The 24,215-nt window shown below is 32.8% G+C and overlaps 2 protein-coding genes across 9 annotated transcripts in view; one reads left to right on the forward strand and one right to left on the reverse strand.

Moving 5' to 3' along the window:
- The window catches only part of LOC128998041 (pyruvate kinase-like), a 62,944-nt gene that overhangs the window by 9,235 nt on the left and 29,494 nt on the right, over window positions 1-24,215 (forward strand). For 3 of the 8 annotated variants that reach the window (XR_008491180.1, XR_008491181.1, XM_054423997.1), the window contains exons 3-8: window positions 192-415; window positions 2,248-2,434; window positions 6,081-6,290; window positions 6,710-7,137; window positions 8,519-8,741; window positions 16,027-16,183. Coding sequence is in view for 6 of the 8 variants with exons in the window: in XM_054423997.1 (XP_054279972.1) it covers window positions 192-415; window positions 2,248-2,434; window positions 6,081-6,290; window positions 6,710-7,137; window positions 8,519-8,741; window positions 16,027-16,183 (1,429 nt within the window). In the remaining 2 variants the exon portion in view is untranslated. Of the gene's footprint in view, window positions 1-191; window positions 416-2,247; window positions 2,435-6,080; window positions 6,291-6,709; window positions 7,138-8,518; window positions 8,742-16,026; window positions 16,729-24,215 lie in introns of those variants that run through there. The other 5 variants (XM_054423995.1, XM_054423996.1, XM_054423993.1 and 2 more) reach the window with 3 other exon arrangements.
- On the reverse strand, window positions 9,579-13,293 carry LOC128998043 (uncharacterized). Its single transcript, XM_054423999.1, has 3 exons — window positions 13,167-13,293; window positions 11,886-12,053; window positions 9,579-10,107 (listed from the first exon to the last, which is right to left on the reverse strand). Exons 1-3 carry the CDS (start codon window positions 13,264-13,266, stop codon window positions 10,031-10,033), a joined length of 345 nt encoding a protein of 114 aa, XP_054279974.1. The 5' UTR covers window positions 13,267-13,293; the 3' UTR covers window positions 9,579-10,030.

A 24,215-nucleotide genomic window follows, 5' to 3' on the forward strand; every position in this document is an offset into this window, starting at 1 on the left:
CTACATAATTTGATTATCAAAGGTAAAAAACAGTCATATATATATAAATACAGAGTGAGTCTTATTGTGAATTTGTACAGATCGAAATGTCTAGGTTAAGATAAAATGATATTATAAATCCAAAACAAAGATGAGTGTTTCAATTCAAAGGTTGTCAGAAGAGCAGTTTAATAAAACATCTTGTATTTCAGGACCTGCGTCAGTTTATCCAGGCAGATTGGAGCAGATGATTGAAACTGGAATGAACATTGCTCGGCTGAACTTCTCGCACGGGACTCATGCTTACCACTCAAGTGTGGTTAGACAAATCAGAGAAGCTGTGACCAGCTACAGTTCTAAGATTGGAATGACGTACCCACTTGCTATAGCGCTTGACACTAAGGGACCCGAGATCAGGACTGGTTTGTTGGCTGGGGTGAGTTGGACATGCACTACTTTATATTTGAAAGATTTTAAACGTTGGTTTTTAAAGATAATTTCCACTTAAGCGACTAAGAAAGAAAGGTGTGTAAAAGTTATGATTTTGTTACAGTTTTGCACTTTTACTAGTTATAAAAACGAATCTACTAGGGTTCATGTAGTAGAAATTCGGAATTAAAATTCTCATCGATCCACGCAACATTTCCTCAACAAAGCTACAGTAGAAAATAGAGTTTTAGTCACTAGCGCATTCTGTGACTGGCTCACACAACTACGTTATTTTTTAATAAAAAGTTGGCTACAGCTGGTTTGTATAGATTGGACGTCTACTTCAGTATCTAATAGTCAATGCTAGAACTTAACAGGCTAGAACTTAGTTTAACAAATTTCCAGAGCCCCTTTTCTTTCCAACCTATGTTAAAGTTAATGGTTTAACAGTGAATCATTTCAACAAATAACTTCAAGGCCTATATTTGGTATATATTATTTTTATTTGAATGTGTTTGGTTGTCAAAGTGTTATTTGTATAAATAAGCCTGAGTTTTCCTAATCCCTTAATATAACCAACCTACCTTGAAATAAGGATATTTAGTTTTTAAAATAAAACAATTAAGTACCCTAGCCTAATTCTAAAATGAGGTGATTTTGGTTAGGAATCGGTACCGGAACCGACATTGAAAAAGTAGTACCGACCCATCACTAATAAAAAGTTTCTCATCAGTAGATTGTGATTATGTCCAAAATGCCTTCCTTCACTAGCAATATGAATGTTTGCATGGGAAATTAATGGTTTATGAAAGATTTTAATAATGTATTTATAGAAATTCCATTTTGAGTTGTTATGGTACTACTACGATCAGTTTCACATGCATTTGTTTTTGTTCTTGCGATATGGTATCAGTGAGTTAATGAGTCGTATTTTAGCGAATTTCCCTATAGGGAAGTAGCTATTACCGTAGGTCTCATGGTAAGACCTAGGCCTGGGACCGATTTACTTTTTCATTTTGATGTCCTAAGAGGCCAAAAACACCATTTGTTCAAATTTGTATATATGTATATATATATAGATATATATATATATATATACATGTGTACCCCTATTTCAGAGAGATATAATGAGAGATGATATGCGTCCGTCCGAACAATAACTTCGGTAATTTTTGTCTGATTTCGATGAAATTTGGTTTGAAGGTTGTAAGGCGGGATAAACTTGAATGAGTTCGCGAACCAGCATGATCGGACCTTGGGAACTTGGTTTAACGGGGGGTTTTATGGGGTAAAAATTGGTTTTTCTCATTTTTGACACTCAAAACAAAAAATTTCCCAATTTCTCTATAGACCCTCTTAAAGAGCTAAAAAAACAAATAATTGCTTGTATCTAAGTGTTTTTGTACGGTTATTGGTTACGGAGAAAACTCAAAAAAATTCATTTTAAATTCCCATGTTATTTTTATGGAGAATATTGTAAAATGTTGTAGTTTGCTAGTTTATGGATATATTTTGATCAAACTTGGCAAATTTATTGATTTTATACTAAGCTATAATTATTTTACTTAAAAACACACTTTTTTAGTTTTCTTGTAGCAGCAAACCTAGGTACTCGTTAAACCTAAAATGTTATAAGAATAGATTTATTGAAAATCAACTTAGGCAAATGGAAATTCGCTTAGACGGCAGGTTTGCTGCGGCGGAGGTATTTTATTTACCTTTAGTTTACGGTTCATTTTCATTTTATTAAGTGTTATTTTTGGAATCAATTGAATGATAGTTTTTGATATATAAAAAAATGTATTGAGTTAAAACTTAAAATATGAAATGAATCAACAGGGGCCCTCTGCTGAAGTGGAGCTAAAGAAGGGGCAGTTGATTACCATAACAGCTGAGTCTGTATACAAGGAAAAATCCACAGAACAAAATTTGTGGATTGACTACAAAAACCTCAGCGATGTGGTAAACGTCGGAAACAGAATTTTCATTGATGATGGATTGATCTCCTTAGTTGTAACGCATGTTGGTAAGTTACCTTACTCAGACTACTCACTCAGTTACTTTTAGACTAGTTTTAACTTAACTGAGATACAAGTGTACAACCTCAAAAGTAAAATCTGCTTTTTATTGATTGATTGATTAAAAGAGTATTTTTAGACTAATTTCAACTTAACTGAGATACAAGTGTGCAACCTCAAAAGTAAAATCAGCTTTATATTGATTGATTAAAAGAGTATGAGTGATGAAAAGCTAACAATGACTTGGATACCCGTTTGGGTTTATGAATTATATACCTACTGTAAAATATAAGTAAATGGCCAATTTACTTTATTAACAACATATTTGGATGTTTTGGGAAATATCTTGGGCCCCAAAATTTATCAAATATGTGTATATTAATCTTTACTGAATTATTTTGTACAAGATATGTTATAATTGGTACAGCAATTTAAATGTAGACAATTCCATGTACGTTATAGACAAAATTATGCACATACACTTGGGAACACTCTTCTTGCTAAAAAAAAACTTATTTGATTACATTCCAGAATTTATTAAATATTTAGATTTTAAATTTCCTAAATAGTTTTGTGACATGATCTAAACATCCAAATCCTGCTTTAAACCATATAGCCCAGTCAATAAAGACAAATATATAGCCGATGTCGAAACAAACTAGCGACAGGCAAAACTATATACCAATCGTTAGTACCCAACTAGATATACATTTTCCCAAAAGTCCCGAAAAATCCCCCCGGTGCTTTCCCCCCCACCCCCCCTCAAAGTCAAAATTGCAGTGTTTTACTAAAACACGTCTAGTTTACGTACGAGTTGTCTAATTCGGTTAAATAATAGCTTGTTGTCTTTAGAATTAAATTTCCTACAAAAAATATTATATACATGATTACCGTAAATCTAACAGTTTTTCCGTAATTTTAGTGTAATTGATGAAATTGTAAAAATATTGACACTGTTATTTTGGATTTTCTACTGTATTTGGTTTATTTTTGAGAAATTCAAAAAAAATTTGTATATAGGTTGTAGAGCGTTTTCTAACGAACACATACATATATATAAGTCCAGGATTCTGATGTAAATGCGGGCGGTAGTGTAGCCTAAATAGACAATAGTCGGAGCGCTCGGCGGGCGACCCTGCAGAGCCGCGCCAACGCGACCGTAGAGTATTTATATATAAGTAGATAGTAATGTGCCGATCCCAAACCAAAAAAGGAAGACTTCAATAATTTAATGAAATTTGTTGTTTTCAATACTAATATGTTAAATTTTTGCCTCTTTTAGGCCAATTTAATTTTAAAATATATAATTGAATAGTTTGTAAAAATTATACAAATTTAACTAAAACAGTTTCTTTATCTTTGAATGTTTTAATTTCAGTAATAATTAAGTTTAAATATTTTTTATTTAATTCTTTAATTGTTTTTCATCAAAAATACCAATAAATCTATGAGGCAAATGAACTTTACATTTTTCCAATTCAACAATAATCGTTGGTCCATATTTATCTTTAACTTTTTCAAATTTTTTTATTTTATATTTTGTATTCAATTCTAAACTTTTTAATGGTTTATATTCTTTGAATTTACATTCTCCAATATTATTAATCTCTTCTAGTAGATCCATTAATAAAAAAAAATAATTATAAAAATCTTATACGGTTAATAATTGAAATATATGAAAAGAATTTGAAATATCACACACCAGTTTGTTAGAACTGGTTATAGATGTCGTAATTTTAATAACTTTACAATTATTGAAAATTGTATAGGATGTAATATATGTAAAAGAATTATTTCTGAAAAAAGATTAATAGACGAAAGAATAAGAACAAACATCTTATAAATATTTTAAGAGAATTTAATCATTTTCAACCATATCGTACACAACAATTAATCAATGAAATCTATACATTATGTATTTTAGACAATAGTTTTGAAATAACACCTAAAAATATAAAATTGTTCTAAAAACAAAGAATTTATACAAACTGGATATTTTACTATCAATTCTTAAACAAAATATTCAATATTGATTTTGAATCAAGTTTTGAAGATAAAAGAAATATTTCAGTAATTTTTAATGCATATTTCAGTTTAACAAAAAGAAATATATCATTTAAGAAACTGTTAGCAATGATTTTTAAGCTTTTAGATATGGATCTTTATATAAAACCAGATTTTGATGATATTTTTTTAAAATTCTTAAAACATTTATCAACCATAAGTGATCCATGCATAATAAATCAACATAATGGTTTTTCTGATAACATAAGTGATACATCAGATATTATTAAAAAAATAAAATATTCATCTATCACACAACAGTTCTAACAAACTGGTGTGTGATATTTCAAATTCTTTTCATATATTTCAATTATTAACCGTATAAGATTTTTATAATAATTATTTTTTTTATATAATAAATGGATCTACTAGAAGAGATTAAGAATTTGAAAAAAGTAAAAGATAAATATTGACCAACAATTATTGTTGAATTGGAAAAATGTAAAGTCCATTTGCCTCATAGATTTATTGGTATTTTTGATGAAAAAACAATTAAAGAATTAAATAAAAAATATTTAAACTTAATTATTACTGAAATTAAAACATTCAAAGATAATAGTTAAATTTGTATCATTTTTACAAACTATTCAATTATATATTTTAAAATTTTACTCGTTTTTAAAAACATTTTGTTTTGTAGTCAATTTTATGGAAAATATAGACATATTCATGAAAATTTCATCAAAATTGTATACTTTTTCTAGAAAAATATAAAAATGTTAGAAATTGGCCTAAAAGAGGCAAAAATTTAACATATAAGTATTGAAAACAACAAATTTCATTAAATTATTGAAGTCTACCTTTTTTGGTTTGGGATCGGCACATTACTATCTACTTATATATAAATACTCTACGGTCGCGTTGGCGCGGCTCTGCAGGGTCGCCCGCCGAGCGCTCCGACTATTGTCTATTTAGGCTACACTACCGCCCGCATTTACATCAGAATCCTGGACTTATATATATGTATGTGTTCGTTAGAAAACGCTCTACAACCTATATACAAACTTTTTTTGAATTTCTCAAAAATAAACCAAATACAGTAGAAAATCCAAAATAACAGTGTCAATATTTTTACAATTTCATCAATTACACTAAAATTACGGAAAAACTGTTAGATTTATGGTAATCATGTATATAATATTTTTTGTAGGAAATTTAATTCTAAAGACAACAAGCTATTATTTAACCGAATTAGACAACTCGTACGTAAACTAGACGTGTTTTAGTAAAACACTGCAATTTTGACTTTGAGGGGGGTGGGGGGGAAAGCACCGGGGGGATTTTTCGGGACTTTTGGGAAAATGTATATCTAGTTGGGTACTAACGATTGGTATATAGTTTTGCCTGTCGCTAATTTGTTTCGACACAAAACCTTTATTGACTGGGCTAATAATAATCATCTTAAGTCAACAAGTGGTGGTCTGGCTCATTTTGCTGATGAAAACATCAAGTTTTTTTATTTAGAAACTATGGTTTCTTTACAATCAAGGCACTTAAACTTACTCATGTCTGTGTTAACAGCTGTACAATAGTGGCAAGGAAAATAAATGTTATTTGACTTACCTTTTAAACATTGTGTACCTTTTACAGGATTTGACTACGTAAAATGTGAAATTGAAAACGGAGGTATGTTGGGAAGCAGGAAGGGGGTGAACCTTCCGGGTATCGCGGTTGATCTTCCTGCAGTTTCCGAGAAGGACAAAGAGGATCTTAAGTTCGGTGTGAAAGAAGGAGTAGATATGATATTTGCATCATTCATCCGAGACGCTAAAGCTATCACAGAGATCAGACAAATCCTGGGTTTGTACTATTCTCTGTTTGTGTGTTGTAGAGATAAATTATAATATATTTCATTGTGCATAAAAAAGTTGTTCTCGAATTTGGTTGCCGTTTACCACATACAAACCTTGAATCATCGTCTGAATACTATCCTACTTTGAACAAATTTAAATCTTTAATGTAGCAATAGACACATGCTTGAACTTCTGGTTTTCCGGGGGGCAGTCTTCCGGCGACCCATTCCTCTTATCCATCCAGAACATGCAAGTTCTATATGCATAACTGTATATAATTTTACTATGAAATCAGTGTTAATATAATAATACAAATATATTGTGATTTACACCTGAATAAAAGATTAAAAAATTAACTAGACATTGTGTTTTGGCCACTTCAAAACCTTAAAGAGGTTTCTAAAGTTAATATTTTTAATATTACAGGAGCAGAAGGCAAGAATATAAAAATCATTGCCAAGATCGAGAACCACCAGGGCTGGCAGAATCTTGATGAAATCATCGAAGCTGCAGATGGAATCATGGTAGCTCGTGGAGACCTGGGTATCGAAATCCCCCCAGAAAAAGTGTTTTTGGCCCAGAAGGCCATGATTGCTCGATGTAACAAGAAAGGCAAGCCAGTGATTTGCGCCACCCAGATGTTGGAGTCTATGATCCACAAGCCCCGTCCCACACGTGCCGAGGGCTCGGACGTAGCCAACGCTATCCTAGACGGAGCTGACTGTGTTATGTTGTCTGGAGAGACAGCTAAGGGAGACTACCCTCTAGAATGTGTGGCTACCATGGCTAACATCTGCAAGGAGGCAGAAGCTGCCATCTGGCATAAGCAACTCTTCGTTGACCTCACTTCTAAGGTAACTCACAACCATAGTAATCAATGACTTAAGTATAGTTGATGCGCAAAAATGTAACTGAGCTTCATATTTACAATATATCAACCATCGAAAGACTATCTATGCGAGTATAACCATAGAGAAGTAAGGATCAGAAAAGGCATTTAATGGTACACTAAGTGGTGTCTAGCACTTGTCGCACTTGGGCAAAGTCCAACACCGCTCCCCTTGCTGTGGAGGAAGACCTTGTGCCTTGTGCGATAGGCATCTCCGCACAGTGTTCACCACTCGGGCTCTTCTTTGCTCAAGTATATTTCCAACACACCATACTAGAGCAGAAAGCGCACAGTTATCTCATAAGAAAGTTTCCTCTGTACCTTGCTATTCTTGGCCTTTTTTTTACAATTGCACTTGATCCCCTTATATCTGGCCTTGATTTTACAGGTTCTTTGGTTTACCCGGCCACCTAAAGGAAGCCAATATTAAAATGCCTTTCTTACGGCTTACAGAGGCTAAGTTGCAAGCACTAGTCTTCGCAACTTTAGGGTTCTGACGATTTATCCGTTTGCTTATACCTTACTCTAGGCTACTCAATTGGGTTATTAGGCCTATCCTCTGGTTGATTATTTTCAGTGTAGTTGGTGGAGTACAGAAACTGTTTAGTTTGTAAAAAAGAAAACAATGGATAAGAAAGTTTAGCAGAAATTTACGTTCTATTAAGGCCTAATGATCTTCATGGCCAATTTATTAGGAGTCATTTATACATCCATAATTATTTAGTATTAGTTTATGTTATCTGAAATCATAATCTTTTAATGTTCATTACTTTACAATTTTAACCAATAAATAAATTTTCTGTCTGTTTTACAAACATGTATATTTTTCAAAAAAATAATCCCCAAAGAGATTTAAACACTGCTTTTGACATTTATCGATTTATTAGGTATAAGTTATCGTTTTTACAATAGATCGGTTTAACTGGCCAACTCATTAACAGGTCAGGGCTGGGTTTACTGTGATAGGTACAAAATAAATTAAATAATAGACTTTATATTGGATGCGACCACAATTCTAGGAATTTGATTTTCAATTTTATAATTCTGTTCTAGATTTGAAAGTCCTAGATTTGACCATCACTAATGTCTGTGGTAACAACCATGAACATTTAACGGATTAAACAAATTATTAATAAATGTACAATGAATCAAATTATGCCAACAAAAATATTTGTTAAATTTTTTTCTTTAATTAATTAGAATTAATTTAGGTTCATTGAATGTAGCATATTAATAACATAGTTTTTTACTCTAAGTTTTGATCTCTTGTTAAGTTCTTTAAAATCTGGAAAACCATAAATTTTATTTCAGTGGCTTGCTTGACTTTTACTAATGTGGTATTTCAGGTGGTTGAGCCTCTAGAAGCGACACACACAATCGCCATCGCTGCCGTAGAAGCAGCCAACAAGTGCCAAGCTGCAGCCATCATAGTGATCACCACAACGGGCCGCACTGCGCATCTTATCTCCAAGTACAGGCCGCGTTGCCCAATCATCGCTGTCACTCGTCACGAGCAAATTGCACGCCAATGCCACCTATACCGTGCCATTCTGCCCCTCATCTACTCAGGTAAATAACCATAGGTGGATTAGCTAGATGGATATCTGATTTCTGGAACAATGACAAGTGTTGTCTTATTGCTTTTTCTCAAAGATTGGCTAGCCTGTCGCCTCCATTAGGAAGGCAGTGCTGAAACAGTTTAGTGCCTTGGATTTAGCCCTTTGAAGAACAATTATTATCTATGTAAATAGGCCTGCCTTTTTGTCACTTTTTAAATCACCATTATACGATACATTCAACAAATTCCGTGTCTGATGGCTTGTAGCAAACTTAAATCAGCCAAGAAATGTTGTCTGAACAAAGACAATAGGGTTTTATGGGGTTAAAAATTGGGTTTCACATTTTTAACTTTCAAAACATATGATAAAATGTTGCAGTTTCTAAATCATTTTGGAATGGCTTAAAATAATAATAATAATTTATAGTTCGGCCGCTTAGATAGCGACCTGCGCGCTAAGCTAATGCTAACCAATGCTAGAGGAGGTCGCTATCTAAGCAGCCGAACTATAAGTACATTGAAGCATTCTTGCAAACTTAGACCCACACACAGTATATACAGTATATACTTCAAGAATATATAAATTTTAAATTCCCATACATTTTTATGAAGAATAAGTAAACTGTTGTAGTTTACTTTTTTGTGGTTATTTGATCAAATTTGGCAAATTTATTTATAACTGATTAAGCTATTGAAATTTCAATAAAAACACACTTTTTTATCTTCTCAGTAGCAGAAAACCTAAGTACTGTTAAACCAAGTGTTATAAAAATAGATGATGAATCTGGAATGTGTAATGGAAATATTTTAATAAAAATTCAATCAGGCAAATGAAAACTCACTTAGTCTCTAGGTTTGCTGCAGCGGATTTATTTGTTATCCTCGTATTATTCTAATCTACATAGCAAGATAAGTAGAACAATTTTACTTATTTAAAAGCAAACAAATTTATACTCTTGTTTTAACAGACAAATCAAATATACCAAAACAACATTTGAATTTGAATTACACGTATAACTTATTGTTCAACATTAAACATTAGGCCTAATCCCAATTATACACCTTCTAGTACCCTATCATGTTAGGCTACAGATTAGTCAGGTATCAAACACAAATAACTGATACATAACTGTACAAATACCTGCCATGACGAAACTATTTTAAAACTGTTTTATTACATTAGGTGACTGCAACATTAACAGTAATGTACGGCGATAATATTATTTGTAATCAAACATTTATTGCAAATCGTAACATGGTCTGTACATCAGAATGGTTGTCGTTTACATGACGTATGATGTTAGTTGGATACAAAAAGGCATGAAGAATCGTCTTGGTGGTCCATAACACAAATTCCTGGGTAGACTCTCTGGTACACTGGAAAACAATCAACCGCTGTATTTGTAAATATCTTGCATATCTATTACCCTCTGTATAAACTATATTCTAAGACAGATATTACAGTACTGAACTGTTTAACCTCTATTAACCATACTGGGACTATGAACGGGTAACTGAATTAACGGGAAACAGAAATAAATAACTACCGTTTGGAAAATTATAGTGAACGTTGATGGAAATAACTCAGTGTAGGCTACTCATGAATTTAATAATTATTTACATTACTCGAATGCGAATATTCCGTGTATGCCACGGAAACCACATGTTCTGTTTCTATCGTGTGATTCTTAGTAAATGTTAAAAAACTGTGACACGGTAAAATCTGTAGCAAAAATAGCAAAGTTTACATTTTTGAGGTGACAGATAACCTAAATGAAAGGTCAAAAGACGGTTTATCAAGTCTCTACTGTATCTATTAGGGTTGTCCGTAAATTAAGGTCTCCATCAAGCTCCTGTTAAATCAGAGGCCAACTCTGTTTTCCTTGCTTCATTCACTACTATTTAAGCTGGTCCCCTATGAACTGATTAGTCTCGTCATAGTATTGGAAAACGTGAAAGAAAAATGACACTTCCGCCAAGTCAGGCTGGTTTTGTTCATTGAGCCCAAAGCTGAGACTGGCTTAACACATTCTCACTACTCTGACAGTCGTACAACAGACACCAGACTTGCTGTGTAAGGTATTAATCTTCATGTGACACAATGTACTTTAGACGATAGTGGGAGAGCAAAAATGATCTGATTTTGATGAAATTTGGTACAAACGTGTAAACCTACATTTATTCAAACGAGTTTGCGAACCAGCATGGGACTATGGGAACGGGGTTTTATATGGGGTTTTATGGGGTAAAAATAGGTTTTTCCTATTTTTGTCCCTAAAAACACAAAATTTTACAATTTACTTCCAAACCATTTTGTAGAGCTTAAAAAAAAATAATTTAGTACATTGAAGCGTTGTTGTGCACCTAATGGTTACAGAGAAAACTCCAAAAAATTGTAAATTAAAAATTACCATGTTATTCTTATGGAGAATAAGTCAACTGTTTTATTTTGCTTGTTTATGAACATATTTTGATCGAATTTGGAAAATACTTTCATTTCTTACTAAACTACTAACATTTTACAAAAAAATACTTTTACCCTCCTTGTTGCAGCAAACCTAAGTACTCGTTAAACTAATTCTATTTAAATAGGAAATAAATGTGATATTTTAATGGAGGCATTTTAGTGTAAATCCAATCAGGTTAATGGAAATTTGCTTAGTCTGCAGGTTTGCTGCGGCGGGGGTATTTGAACTTTGTATCGTTTGATAGAGAATTTAAAATGCTAAATAAGTGTTCTAGGTATTTTTTCCTAAAATTAGCAGTTTTTGAGTAATTTGATTTAAAAAAATTTAAATTGCCGCCATTTTGAAATTTTAAGTTAAATCAAGTTGATTTTTTTTCTAACATGGGGCTCTTTTACCTTAACCTATATAGGCCTACCAAGTTTTATAAAGATGGCTTAAAAAAATCCTAAAAAAAAAGTTTATGTAAAATACAAAATGGCGAATATCAGGTTAACGAAGCGATTTTGGAAAAATTTTGATTCTTAATTTTCTCTTTATTTTGACCCATAGAACCATTTCCCGGAGTTTGGCTGTTTACTTACGGGATACCCTGTAAATGCCCTGAATCATTATCTAGATCTGAAATTATAAAACTTTTCTTCTCTTGTCTTTCGGATTACTTAAAAATTGTAAATGAATGATACTCACAAAATCCTGGTCCGTCGCATATGGTAGCCTCTAGCTCACATTCGTTATTGAACGTCCTAAACATCATATCAGGGTAGTCGTCTTCCTCACATGGGTTGAATCCACAGACAGGTTGGTACTGGTTGGAACAGGATCGTGGACAAGGATTGGTTCCACTCTCCGCAATGACTGAAATTATATCAATGAATTTTCTTTTTAAAAGTCACATTTTATTATGACAAAGTTTTAAAAATAAAAGTGTTTGTCATTTATCTAGTAACTAAGTAATAATGTAATGATTTGCCACTAGTTGACTAAATAAATAATTACTAAATGAGATTTTCACAATACCTGTCAAGAAGTAACAACCTTGTTACAAGTTTCAGTGAGATGCCATCGTCAAACACTTGTCTGCTCCTGCTAGCGAAGCGACAATGTTGCATTTCCGTGATCTTTTTCCAAAAATTATTTATTTTGTGTGTCTGAAAGTGTTTGCTAATCAAGCTGATTTAATGTATTCCCTGGACTGAAGTGTTTGAGAATGGCATCTCGCCGAAACATGTAACATGATAATTGTTACTTTTGGAACTACTTGACAGGAATTATTGTAAAATACCCATTTAGTCACAATGACTTATAATTAATAGTTAGTGTGGTCTGAGGTTAAAAAGCTATGTAGGCTGTGTAAAATAAAATACTAATACCATAATTTTTAGTGCAACCTTGATTATACAGGGCAGAAAAACCAGGTAGCAGTTAATTCAGGGTCAAGGATGCACATGATCTTTTTTTATTAAACCTAATAAAAGAATACTGTAAGCTATAGACACACGATTTTGAGTAAAGTTACTCAAATTGTTCATGCTTAAATTGTTAAGCCGGTCATAAGAATGTAGCATAGAATGTTTTTAATTTTTGTTTCGATGAGGAACCAAAAAGTCCAAGGGAATGTTCGTGTAATGCAATATAGAACTTATATGTTGTTCGACGGTTTTCGAGATATGCATGTGGGCCAAAATTTGTTACAAAATAATTTTAGTGGTTAGGATACTGAATTAACTCGCAATTTAATTTTAAATTTGCTGTTTAAAGGAAATAGAACAATTTAAATGTATTTAGATTTTAAGGCTATTTATTTTGACATGTAAAAAATAAAATGTTACCAACATAAATAAAGCAATCATTGATCATGATAGATATAAAATTCACTACTAAATACTTGTGTGAAGTTGCTCACAATTTAGCTTCTAACTATAGGCCTTCCAGACAGAACAGGCCTTCCTTGTCAGACTTCCAACATACCTTTTCTAATAGCACATTGACACCCTTTGCTTAAGTTGAGGGTAGGACTCGATATCACTGTTTGTGACAGTAACAATACGAGACAACATTCTGCCAGCATCGTTATGTCTAATCACTATCAAGTTACCAGTTGTGACGCAAGATATGTCTCAACTGTTTGTATTTGATAAGGCCCTAACTTATATGTTATCAACTCCATCAGTGAATAGGAATGGTATTTTTTTTTTAAATGCAAAATTCTCTGTTATCTCAAGAGCTATTACGTTTCAGTGAGATGCTGATCATTATTTACAAAATTACAACAACAATAAATAAATAAAATAAAAATACAGTAAAGTTCCAATAGTCCGAAATGGTTGGAGCTGGATCCATTTTGGATTACCAAATATTTGCAGATACCATTTTTTTTACTTTTTTAAAAACAATTTTTGTTCTAGGACGCTAGGCATGAGCCCACGATTGTTTTTCACATTACTTTAGGATAGACCTAGGTTGCGGCATTATCACCTAGATAAAATCCATTGGTGATTTGGCAGGATTGAAATCTGGGACGAAAATGAAAAATGTTTACTAAGAATATGGCAAAATATTTACTAAAATACTCTATACAACAAGTCTATCTCGCCCGGCCGCTACAGAATACTTCAACGAGGTACAGCTAACTGTCGTTACGCACAGTTTTGGCTTTCCCCATTCCCCAATGGGTATCGGCTCATAACTTTTTGTGTCTACAATAAACTGCACTAATGTCGTCACGTTACGGTGCTAGTATTTTCAACTTTCGAGTATAAGTGACAGCACATACTGGTAAAAAAAAAATTTAATAAAAATTTTTTTTTAATTAGAACAAAATTATTTTTTGGTTTCGGATTAAGCGGACCGAAGTTCAGATTATCGGGACTCCACTATAATAAGTTTAATGAGTTTTCAATGAAAATAAGCTTAACAATAGAAAAAACCCGGTTCTGTCAAACCTATTCATTAGGCAACTAAATTGAAAAAAGATCCCTTATATCAAGACTTTGCAATTATTTGTTAGAAAGATAATAATTTTTAGTTGAGAAGAATGAAACAAACAAAGGAGACCAAAACTAGACGAGGAACAAAAATAATTTCAGATTACCACATCTCAAGTTGACAATATTCAGGAACAGCTCTCAATATGTGGGACTAAGATTGTTCAACAAATTAACCTTGTACCTAAAAAAAGTCAATGTTACAAAATTCAAAGATCAGATGAAAAATAGGATGATTGATAAATCATACTATTCACTGGGAGAATGTTTGTATAGCCCCTTTAAGTGTAGTTCAAAACGCTTGAATGATACCCTATTACAGTTTATTTTAACAATATCACTATGGCAAAACATCTGTTCTTATATATGAATTGTGCATTTTACAGAATGTTTTGTGTAAATAGAATATGTCTATGTCTATTACCAATCTTATCACCACCCTTAACTGTAAATAGCAGAGACAATGCCTTGAATGGTTAGTAATTCTTATCATGAGCGGCCATACCATCCAACATCTGAAATGCCAAAATTAATAGGAATTATAATTTTAAAACCAATCCCAATTTGATTACAACATTGTAAGGCATGTTGTTACAGATAATTCGTCACACAAAACGTTAGACATATTCGATTATAGCCGTTTAAGATAAAACTACACGTGATGTTGCACAGTATTACTGTAACCTGTTTACACTACAGATAATTCGTCACACAAAACGTTAGATATCTTTGGTTATAGCCGTTTAGTTAAGATAGAACTACACTTGATGTCGCACAGTATTTACCTGTTTACACTACAGATAATTCGTCACTCAAAACGTTAGATACCTCCGATTATAATCGTTCAGTTAATAATTTAAAACCACATCATACATAACACACAGTAAATATGACTACAACAGCTAAATGGTTTCCTCCTATGGGTGAGGATAAGAGATACGGTAGATTCCTTTGAATGTAATTATTGTTCAATCAAGTTCAATAAATAATTACATGTAAAAGTATCGAATTATGTGAGAGGCAAAATGTCAATGTATGTCTGCAATGATGTTTACTCTCGATCAGTACTAAATGTACTGAACAATATACTGAAGAATAAATATACTGAACAATTAGCGCAAGCACGTTTTACGTTAAGCTGTCTTCATCAGAATATTCAATGAAACTTTATCTTGTACTAGACTTGAACGAATGGTACGACAAATGTCTATTTGTCAAAGCAAGGTGATGTCTACCTTATACAGAGTCGTCGTACTTGGTCCTCGGAGACCCGTGCTTGGTTGACAGTCGTCTGTCTCGTGCCCTCGTAGTGGGTATGATCGACTCCCTGACTCGACTGTCTCGAAGAGCTGCGTATGGTGCAACGGCCGGGGACGACGCTTGTGTGCAGGTCCAGTTGGGCATGCGCAGAGCGCCCGGCGCTGTGCGAATGGAAGCCGCCGACTCAAACGTTGTGGGATTTACAAATTTACATTTGTGATATTGCATTGGAGCTAAATCGGCTATTTGCAATCGAAAAATCCCATGGCAAAATTTAACATGTTACACCGGCAGATGTAACCTAAAATAGTCAAAACAAACTTTATGATGGAATTTAAAGACAATATTATAGAGTGAGTTTTTTTTTCTTTATTCGTAAAGGTTTTGGTTAACCTTTCTCTGTTAAGTTTGAGTGAATTTACCTAAATTGACTATCCTATTTAGATAGACTTATAAATCTTAGAGCAACAAAATTAACACATTAAACACATTAAAAAAAGTTTATTAAAACAAATATATTAATCAGTAATATTTGTCTTAGTGGTTGTGTCATAGGTTTTGAGTAACAATATTTTTGGTTTCAGGCGATTTGAATCCCGATTGGGTGAAAGACGTGGACTTCCGAGTACAGTTTGGTCTCAGATTCGGCAGGACCCGTAACTTCATCAAGACCGGAGACCCAGTGATTGTCGTGACTGGATGGAAGCAGGGTTCTGGCTTCACCAACACCGTCCGCATCGTGTATGTACCTCGGGACCTCAGCGAGGCCTCCGTTATCAGAGGCTCTTTCTAAACACACCTCACTCGCACATTCACCTGTCCACTAGTTATTTATTTGTTTAATTGTTTGTTTTCATGTATAGAATACAGGGATGAGAATTTTATTATTTGATTAGACTAAGGATAAGAAGTAGATTTAGGTAAATTTGTTTTCATCAAATTAAAAAGACAGAAAAAGGAGGACAGCAGCTAGCTTGCCTTGAAAGTGTTTTTTTTTTATTCAGTTGAGGTTTACTTGCAATAACAAAACATAACGAATGTACAGTAATTATTAAAAATCCATACATTATGCATTTAAAACCATCAAAACATGCTATTAAAAAAAATGCTTACTATATTCACAGTCAAATCCACTTGTCACTTCATGTCACACAAAACTCCTCATGTCACTGACACTCCAATACTGTATACACAGCCAGCCCTACATAATGTTCAGGCCCACTTTTATAAACGGGCAGACTGGGCAAATGTATCTAAAAATTGATCAGTTTTCTTTTCTTTAGATTAGAGTGAATGCTTTCAATGTTTACTACAAGTTCATTGTTTTGCTAAGAGGTGTTTTCTACTACATTTTAAACAGCTCCCAACTGATGCACAACCATTCCTTATTTTAACTTTGTCTATATTGCTAGACAAGAGAGGTGCTTGTTCAGAATGTTTTGATTTTTCCATAGGCATCATATGTTCCATATCATCCTTTTTAGTTATTCCTGAATGATTTTGTTCTTATTCTGTTTGTTGTAAAATGTTAACCGTCAGAAGAAGTATTAGGGGAAGGGGAAAGGTAGAAAAATTCCTCTAATTAGATCTAATTCCTCTAAAGAGGTTGTCAGTCGAGATTAATTACGAAGATACTACGATAGACTCAAAGAAATCTGACATCGATGATCAATCTCCAGCCAAGAGATCCAAGAATACAAAATTGATTGAAAAAGGTGTGGAAGACCAAGCAGAAAAAGCTGTAAGTGATGTTTCAAAGCAGAAACCCATCAGAAGATGTATTTTCATTTTTCCCAGATGATGTTACCTTTCCCCTTCCCCTACTACTTCTTCTGACGGTTAACATTTTTACGATAGAAAGCTCTTTAGATTGTGTATTAGTTAATTTTGAGTTCAACTTTTTTTTGTTTTTTTATCTAGTTTTAGTTGGTCGAGTTTTGTTTCCTTACTTTGTGCCAAATCCTTGCTTGGTACATCAACATTTACACTACCATTTGAGTCTGTATCATTCTTTTTAGAATGTAGTAGTGAAGCATCACTGTTTCTTATTGATCGTTCAGCTTCATTTGAAAGCGTTACTTGGTTTTCATTTTCAAGTATACGTTTTATAACTGATTTCCTTTTTGTTAAATTATTGCTTGATTTGTTTCATTCGTCACGTTTATTTTTGGAATGGAATGGATTGGACTTAAATGATTCTCTCTTGGAAGAAAACAAAAACAAACCATCTTCTAGCAGGATCCAAGTTATAGAAGACTCAGATGATTCAACAGATGATGAATTAGACTTCATTCCTCCATCTCAAACAGTTAAAGAGTTTGTGGATAAAAAACAGACAGCTTCCAAAAGTAAACATATTAATAATATATGTGAAGACATCTTTTCTATGGTTAACACTCAAGATCAAGAGATGCTTTTCATGACAGAAAACCTTGATTGTAATAAAATTGCTACTTTGCCTGATCACAATACACAAAACTTGTTCAGCTCAGAAATTCAACAACCACCAAAGATAGAGGATCAAAGTATATTTGAAGCAGAAACACAAGGATGTGTTGTGCATGAGGAAAACCGTTTGGAAATAAATCCTATAATCTCTACAGAAATATTTGATGCAGATACAGAAATGGTCACACCTCACATTGATGAAAGTTTACAAATGAGTGATTTAATTCTTTCTAACACATCTTCTGAATCGCTGGATAAGGGCCCTCAAATTAATTTGGTAAAATATATTAAATTTGAAAAATTAGAGGCTGAATCAGAAGGTAGAGCCGTTGAGACTGTTTCTAATCAAATTGATATTGATGATACAGCAACAACAAGTAGTGGTACTCAGGCAATATTGGCTGACATGTATACTGAAATTATTCAGGATGAAGTCAACACTTCTAAACATAGTAGGCCTAATGTAACGAATTTGGTACCTATTAGAAAGATGAAAAAACAGCAAATATTAATAGTTCAACGGACAATACTTATTATTCAAGTAAAACAGTTGAAATGGAAAGTATTTCCAATGCAAAATCTTCCTCTCCTAAAGTTCATAATGTTAATATTAAAGAGGAAACATAAGACATCAATGACATTGAAAATGATCACAGAAATAGTAAGATTTGTACAGAAAACGACACCTCAGAAATTGCAGATATGTTGCCTCAAATCAATTTTTCACTTAGCAAATCTCAGAAATCCAAAATTCCTTCTAAAGAATCAGCTAATAATGTAGAATTAGAGGATGATGATATCTATAATGCTTGCACACAAGTTAACACATCTTTACAAACCACTTCTATAGTAAATCCGGGTGTTAAACAAGAAATATGCACTAAATCAGAGCCAGTAGATGATGAAAATCTTTTAGAAGAAACACAACTGAATTTAAATCTCATAGAAAATCATATACCTGGCAAAAAACAGAGAATAAGTAGATGCAGGCATACCAAAGAAGCTAGTGACTATACAAACTTTGAATCAGAAGAAACCCATTAAAGAGGAAACATTAGACATCAATGACATTGAAAATGACCACAGAAATAGTAAGATTTGTACAGAAAACAACACCTCAGGAATTACAGATATGTTGACTCAAGTCAATTTTTCACTTAGCTAATCTCAGAAATCCAAAATTCCTTCTAAAGAATCAGCTAATAATGTAGAATTAGAGTATGATTATATCTATAATGCTTGCACACAAGTTTACACATCTTTACAAACCACTTCTATAGTAAATCCGGTTGTTAAACAAGAAATATGCACTAAATCAGAGCCAGTAGATGATGAAAATCTTTTAGAAGAAACACAACTGAATTTAAATCTCATAGAAAATCTTATACCTGGCAAAAAAACAGAGAATAAGTAGACGCAGGCATACCAAAGAAGCTAGTGACCATACAAACTTTGAATCAGAAGAAACCCAAGTTAATGTACAGAAAGAAAAGAAAAATGATAAACAAATCAAGCAATAATTTAACAAAAAAGAAAATGCTTTCAAATGAAGCTGAATGATCAACAAGAAACATTGTTGTTTCACTACTACATTCTAAGAAGAATGATACAGACTCAAATGGCAGTGTAAGTGTTCATGTACCAAGCAAGGATTTGGCAAAAGGTAAGGAAACAAAACTCGACCAACTAGAACTAGATAAAAAAAATGATAAGTTAAACTCAAAAGTAACTAATACACAATCTAAAGAGCTTTCTTAAGTAAAAATGTTAGCCGTCAGAAGAAGTAGTAGGGGAAGGGGAAAGGTTACATCATCTGTGAAAAATGAAAATACATCTTTTGTCTCAAATAATTAGCTAAAAAACCAGAATTTATGTCCAGAATTACCAGAATTTTCTTTCCAATTTATTATTTATTTTCTGGTCATTACTGATAGGTTTCTGCTTTGAAACATCACTTACAGCTTTTTCTGCTTGGTCTTCCACACCTTTTTCAATCAATTTTGTATTCTTAGATCTCTTGGCTGGAGATTGATCATCGATGTCTGACTTCTTTGAGTCTATCGTAGTATCTTCGTAATTAATCTCGACTGACAACCTCTTTAGAGGAATTAGATCTAATTAGAGGAATTTTTCTACCTTTCCCCTTCCCCTAATACTTCTTCTGATTCAAAGTTTGTATTGTCACTAGCTTCTTTGGTATGCCTGCGTCTACTTATTCTCTGTTTTTTTGCCAGGTATATGATTTTCTATGAGACTTAAATTCAGTTGTGTTTCTTCTACAAGATTTTCATCATCTACTGGCTCTGATTTAGTGCATATTTCTTGTTTAACACCCGGATTTACTATAGAAGTGGTTTGTAAAGATGTGTTAACTTGTGTGCAAGCATTATAGATATCATCATCCTCTAATTCTACATTATTAGCTAATTCTTTATATGGAATTTTGGATTTCTGAGATTTGCTAAGTTAAAATTTGACTTAAGTCAACATATCTGTAATTCCTGAGGTGTCGTTTTCTGTACAAATCTTACTATTTCTGTGGACATTTTCAATGTCATTAATGTCTAATGTTTCCTCTTTAATGGGTTTCTTCTGATTCAAAGTTTGTATGGTCACTAGCTTCTTTGGTATGCCTGCGTCTACTTATTCTCTGTTTTTTGCCAGGTATATGATTTTCTATGAGATTTAAATTCAGTTGTGTTTCTTCTAAAAGATTTTCATCATCTACTGGCTCTGATTTAGTGCATATTTCTTGTTTAACAACCGGATTTACTATAGAAGTGGTTTGTAAAGATGTGTTAACTTGTGTGCAAGCATTATAGATATCATCATCCTCTAATTCTACATTATTAGCTGATTCTTTAGAAGGAATTTTTGATTTCTGAGATTTGCTAAGTGAAAAATTGATTTGAGTCAACATATCTGTAATTTCTGAGGTGTCGTTTTCTGTACAAATCTTACTATTTCTGTGATCATTTTCAACGTCATTGATGTCTTATGTTTCCTATTTAATATTAACATTATGAACTTTAGGAGAGGAAGATTTTGCATTGGAAATACTTTCCATTTCAACTGTTTTACTTGAATAATAAGTATTGTCCGTTGAACTATTGATATTTGCTGTTTTTTCATCTTTCTAATAGGTACCAAATTCGTTACATTAGGCCTACTATGTTTAGAAGTGTTGACTTCATCCTGAATAATTTCAGTATACATGTCAGCCAATATTGCCTGAGTACCACTACTTGTTGTTGCTGTATCATCAATATCAATTTGATTAGAAACAGTCTCAACGGCTCAACCTTCTGATTCAGCCTCTAATTTTTCAAATTTAATATATTTTACCAAATTAATTTGAGGGCCCTTATCCAGAGATTCAGAAGATGTGTTAGAAAGAATTAAATCACTCATTTGTAAACTTTCATCAATGTGAGGTGTGACCATTTCTGTATCTGCATCAAATATTTCTGTAGAGATTATAGGATTTATTTCCGAACGGTTTTCCTCATGCACAACACATCCTTGTGTTTCTGCTTCAAATATACTTTGATCCTCTATCTTTGGTGGTTGTTGAATTTCTGAGCTGAACAAGTTTTGTGTATTGTGATCAGGCAAAGTAGCAATTTTATTACAATCAAGGTTTTCTGTCATGAAAAGCATCTCTTGATCTTGAGTGTTAACCATAGAAAAGATGTCTTCAGATATATTATTAATATGTTTACTTTTGGAAGCTGTCTGTTTTTTTGCCACAAACTCTTTAACTGTTTGAGATGGAGGAATGAAGTCTAATTCATCATCTGTTGAATCATCTGAGTCTTCTATAACTTGGATCCTGCTAGAAGATGGTTTGTTTTTGTTTTCTTCCAAGAGAGAATATTCATTTAGGTCCAATCCATTCCATTCCAAAAATAAACGTGAAGAATCAAACAAATCAAGCAATAATTTAACAAAAAGGAAATCAGTTATAAAACCTATACTTGAAAATGGAAACCAAGTAACGCTTTCAAATGAAGCTGAACGATCATAGCTGATTTCCACAGGCATCATATGTTCAATATCATCCTTTTTAGTTATTCCTGAATGATACCTACATTTTCAAGGTAAGCTAGCTGCTATCCTCCTTTTTCTACAATTTAAAAACCTGGCCTAGAGCCAGGACACAAAACAAAATTAAACAAAATGGAATTAAAAAGACAATAAGTACAAAATTAAACGTATTTAAGTAGAGTCAGTTACCTCACTCGATATCTTCTACTTACAATACTACTTAAATATGAGCTATGTTCATATGTGTTAGTTGAGAACCTACAAAGAGTATGTAAATGCCTTGTATTTGTTTCGTAAAGGTTTTGGTTAACTTTTCTCTGTTAAGTTTGAGTGAATTTACCTAAATTAACTAACCTATGTGATAATTGTGTGATTTATCTGACTTTCACTTGTATTATATTAGTTTCCTGATTAATTCCAAGTCCAAACGCTAGAAGTTTGACAGTTAAAAAGAAACAGGTGCTGAGTTTGTACTATATACCTCATAGATACTGTATTTTGTGGAAGCAACTTATGGGAATTACTGTTTGTAACAATAACATATTTAATGTGCACTAATTAGCTCACACAACATTATTTTTCACTGTAATTGCATGTTCATTATGAGTTTACGGTTGCCCCTGACGTTTGCTTTCTCTATGCTTTATGAAAATCCCTGTTCTTTTTATATGCTCATCCTATATGTTGAGCAAAGTTGTTTTTGTTAATGTGATTTGTCAAATACATTCCCTTACTCATTAGAGGCTGTTTCAGTTTATTTGTTTCTGTTGTAATATTATTATTTTAAAAATGGGAATGTGTATGTGATACGTAGAACAATACGTATGTGTGTTGTTAATTTTGTTTGCTCGAGTTTCCTTGAATAAAAGCTTTAATAATGTATTGTCTTGTCCTTGTTTTTGTTGCCTGGCTGTTTTGCATGTTTTATTGAATTTAGCTTGACTTAACTGCTGTTGCTTCTAGTTGGATAATAAGGCCTTGGTGAATCAGCATCATCCCTTGGTTGCAAGCTGACTACCAGAATAACACAGGGCGATTAAAAAAGGTTCACGACCCAAAACAGCATTAACAAGTGATTTAACCAACAAGCATGGTTTAGTTGTTATGTCCCTAATGCTATAAATATTAACATCACGGAGCAATACATGAAGGGACGAATTGGTTATGCGATACCAATTTATTTTAAAATTGAGTTATCATGGGGTGGTGAAGCCATATCTTTGAACTCAAAATATGTTGGTGAGAAAGGAACGTGGTTGTTCCTCAATGAACAAATTAATTGGTAAAAAATATAGTTATTAGAATTTTTAAATATGGTCCATAAATTCTATGAGTTCCTAACACTTTCAAGTTCAACCATGACATATCTGAACATTATAGAAGCATTTTGTAGACTTAATTTGGCTTAGTTAAAAATATGACTTAATAATATGGTCTTGCTGTATTTATTTAGTGTGAATGCTGTAATTATTCTATTTTGTTAAGAATTCTGTAAAAATGGGTTTGCACTGAAACTTACACTATGGAACAAATATTCTATGAAATGTCCTTGGTAGAGTTAGACTACAAAATCAGTTTGTGGACTCGGAGGTTGTCGAATTTGGGTGGGTCGAGTTATCCAGAAGATAGAATATTTTTATGAGTTTTAATAAATTAGTATAATATAACAGACTAATTTTTACTTTATCATTTTATTACTTAGATAAGTATTATTAGCCTACAGTAAACAATTTTCACAAAAATATGGAATATTCAACAATTTCTGGAAAGAAATTCTTCAAAAGTCAAACACACTAGTAAGACAAAGCCAGTTAGAAGTGAGGCCAACATCCAGCATCAGTATTCATTAAACAACAAAAAAACAGGTTGAGGTTAGTTCAATTAGTGTAAAATAGGTGGGAAATAGTTATTTGTGTAACCTGTGGGCAAAGTGGCTTTTTGCTGCACACGAGAGCAATCAAAGGCCTTTTTGCACTCGTGTTACACATAATATTTTTCCTACAGTCACTAATGCATATAAATAATTAGACTTTCAAACACTATACAACACGTTTTTACTGTTTTTAGGTTCAGCTGGCAACACAAATAGGTGCCCTAGAGAAAGTAGTACCCGGTCCGTATCACTCCGCTATTTTTCCTCGGCAAGAAATGTGCTCCGCGTTTTGAGAATATAGTTCCGAATGTTTTTGTAATTTGAAGTGGTTTCCGCGCCTAAAAAAATACTTTAAAGGTATTTTCTTGTTTATTAGGCAAAGTATAAACGGCATGGCAAGGTATA

The sequence above is a fragment of the Macrosteles quadrilineatus genome, unplaced genomic scaffold (assembly GCF_028750875.1).
Source record: "Macrosteles quadrilineatus isolate MER2022 unplaced genomic scaffold, UCM_ALF_1.0 Scaffold_7__1_contigs__length_78375512, whole genome shotgun sequence".
In the NCBI taxonomy this organism is placed as follows: domain Eukaryota; kingdom Metazoa; phylum Arthropoda; class Insecta; order Hemiptera; family Cicadellidae; genus Macrosteles; species Macrosteles quadrilineatus.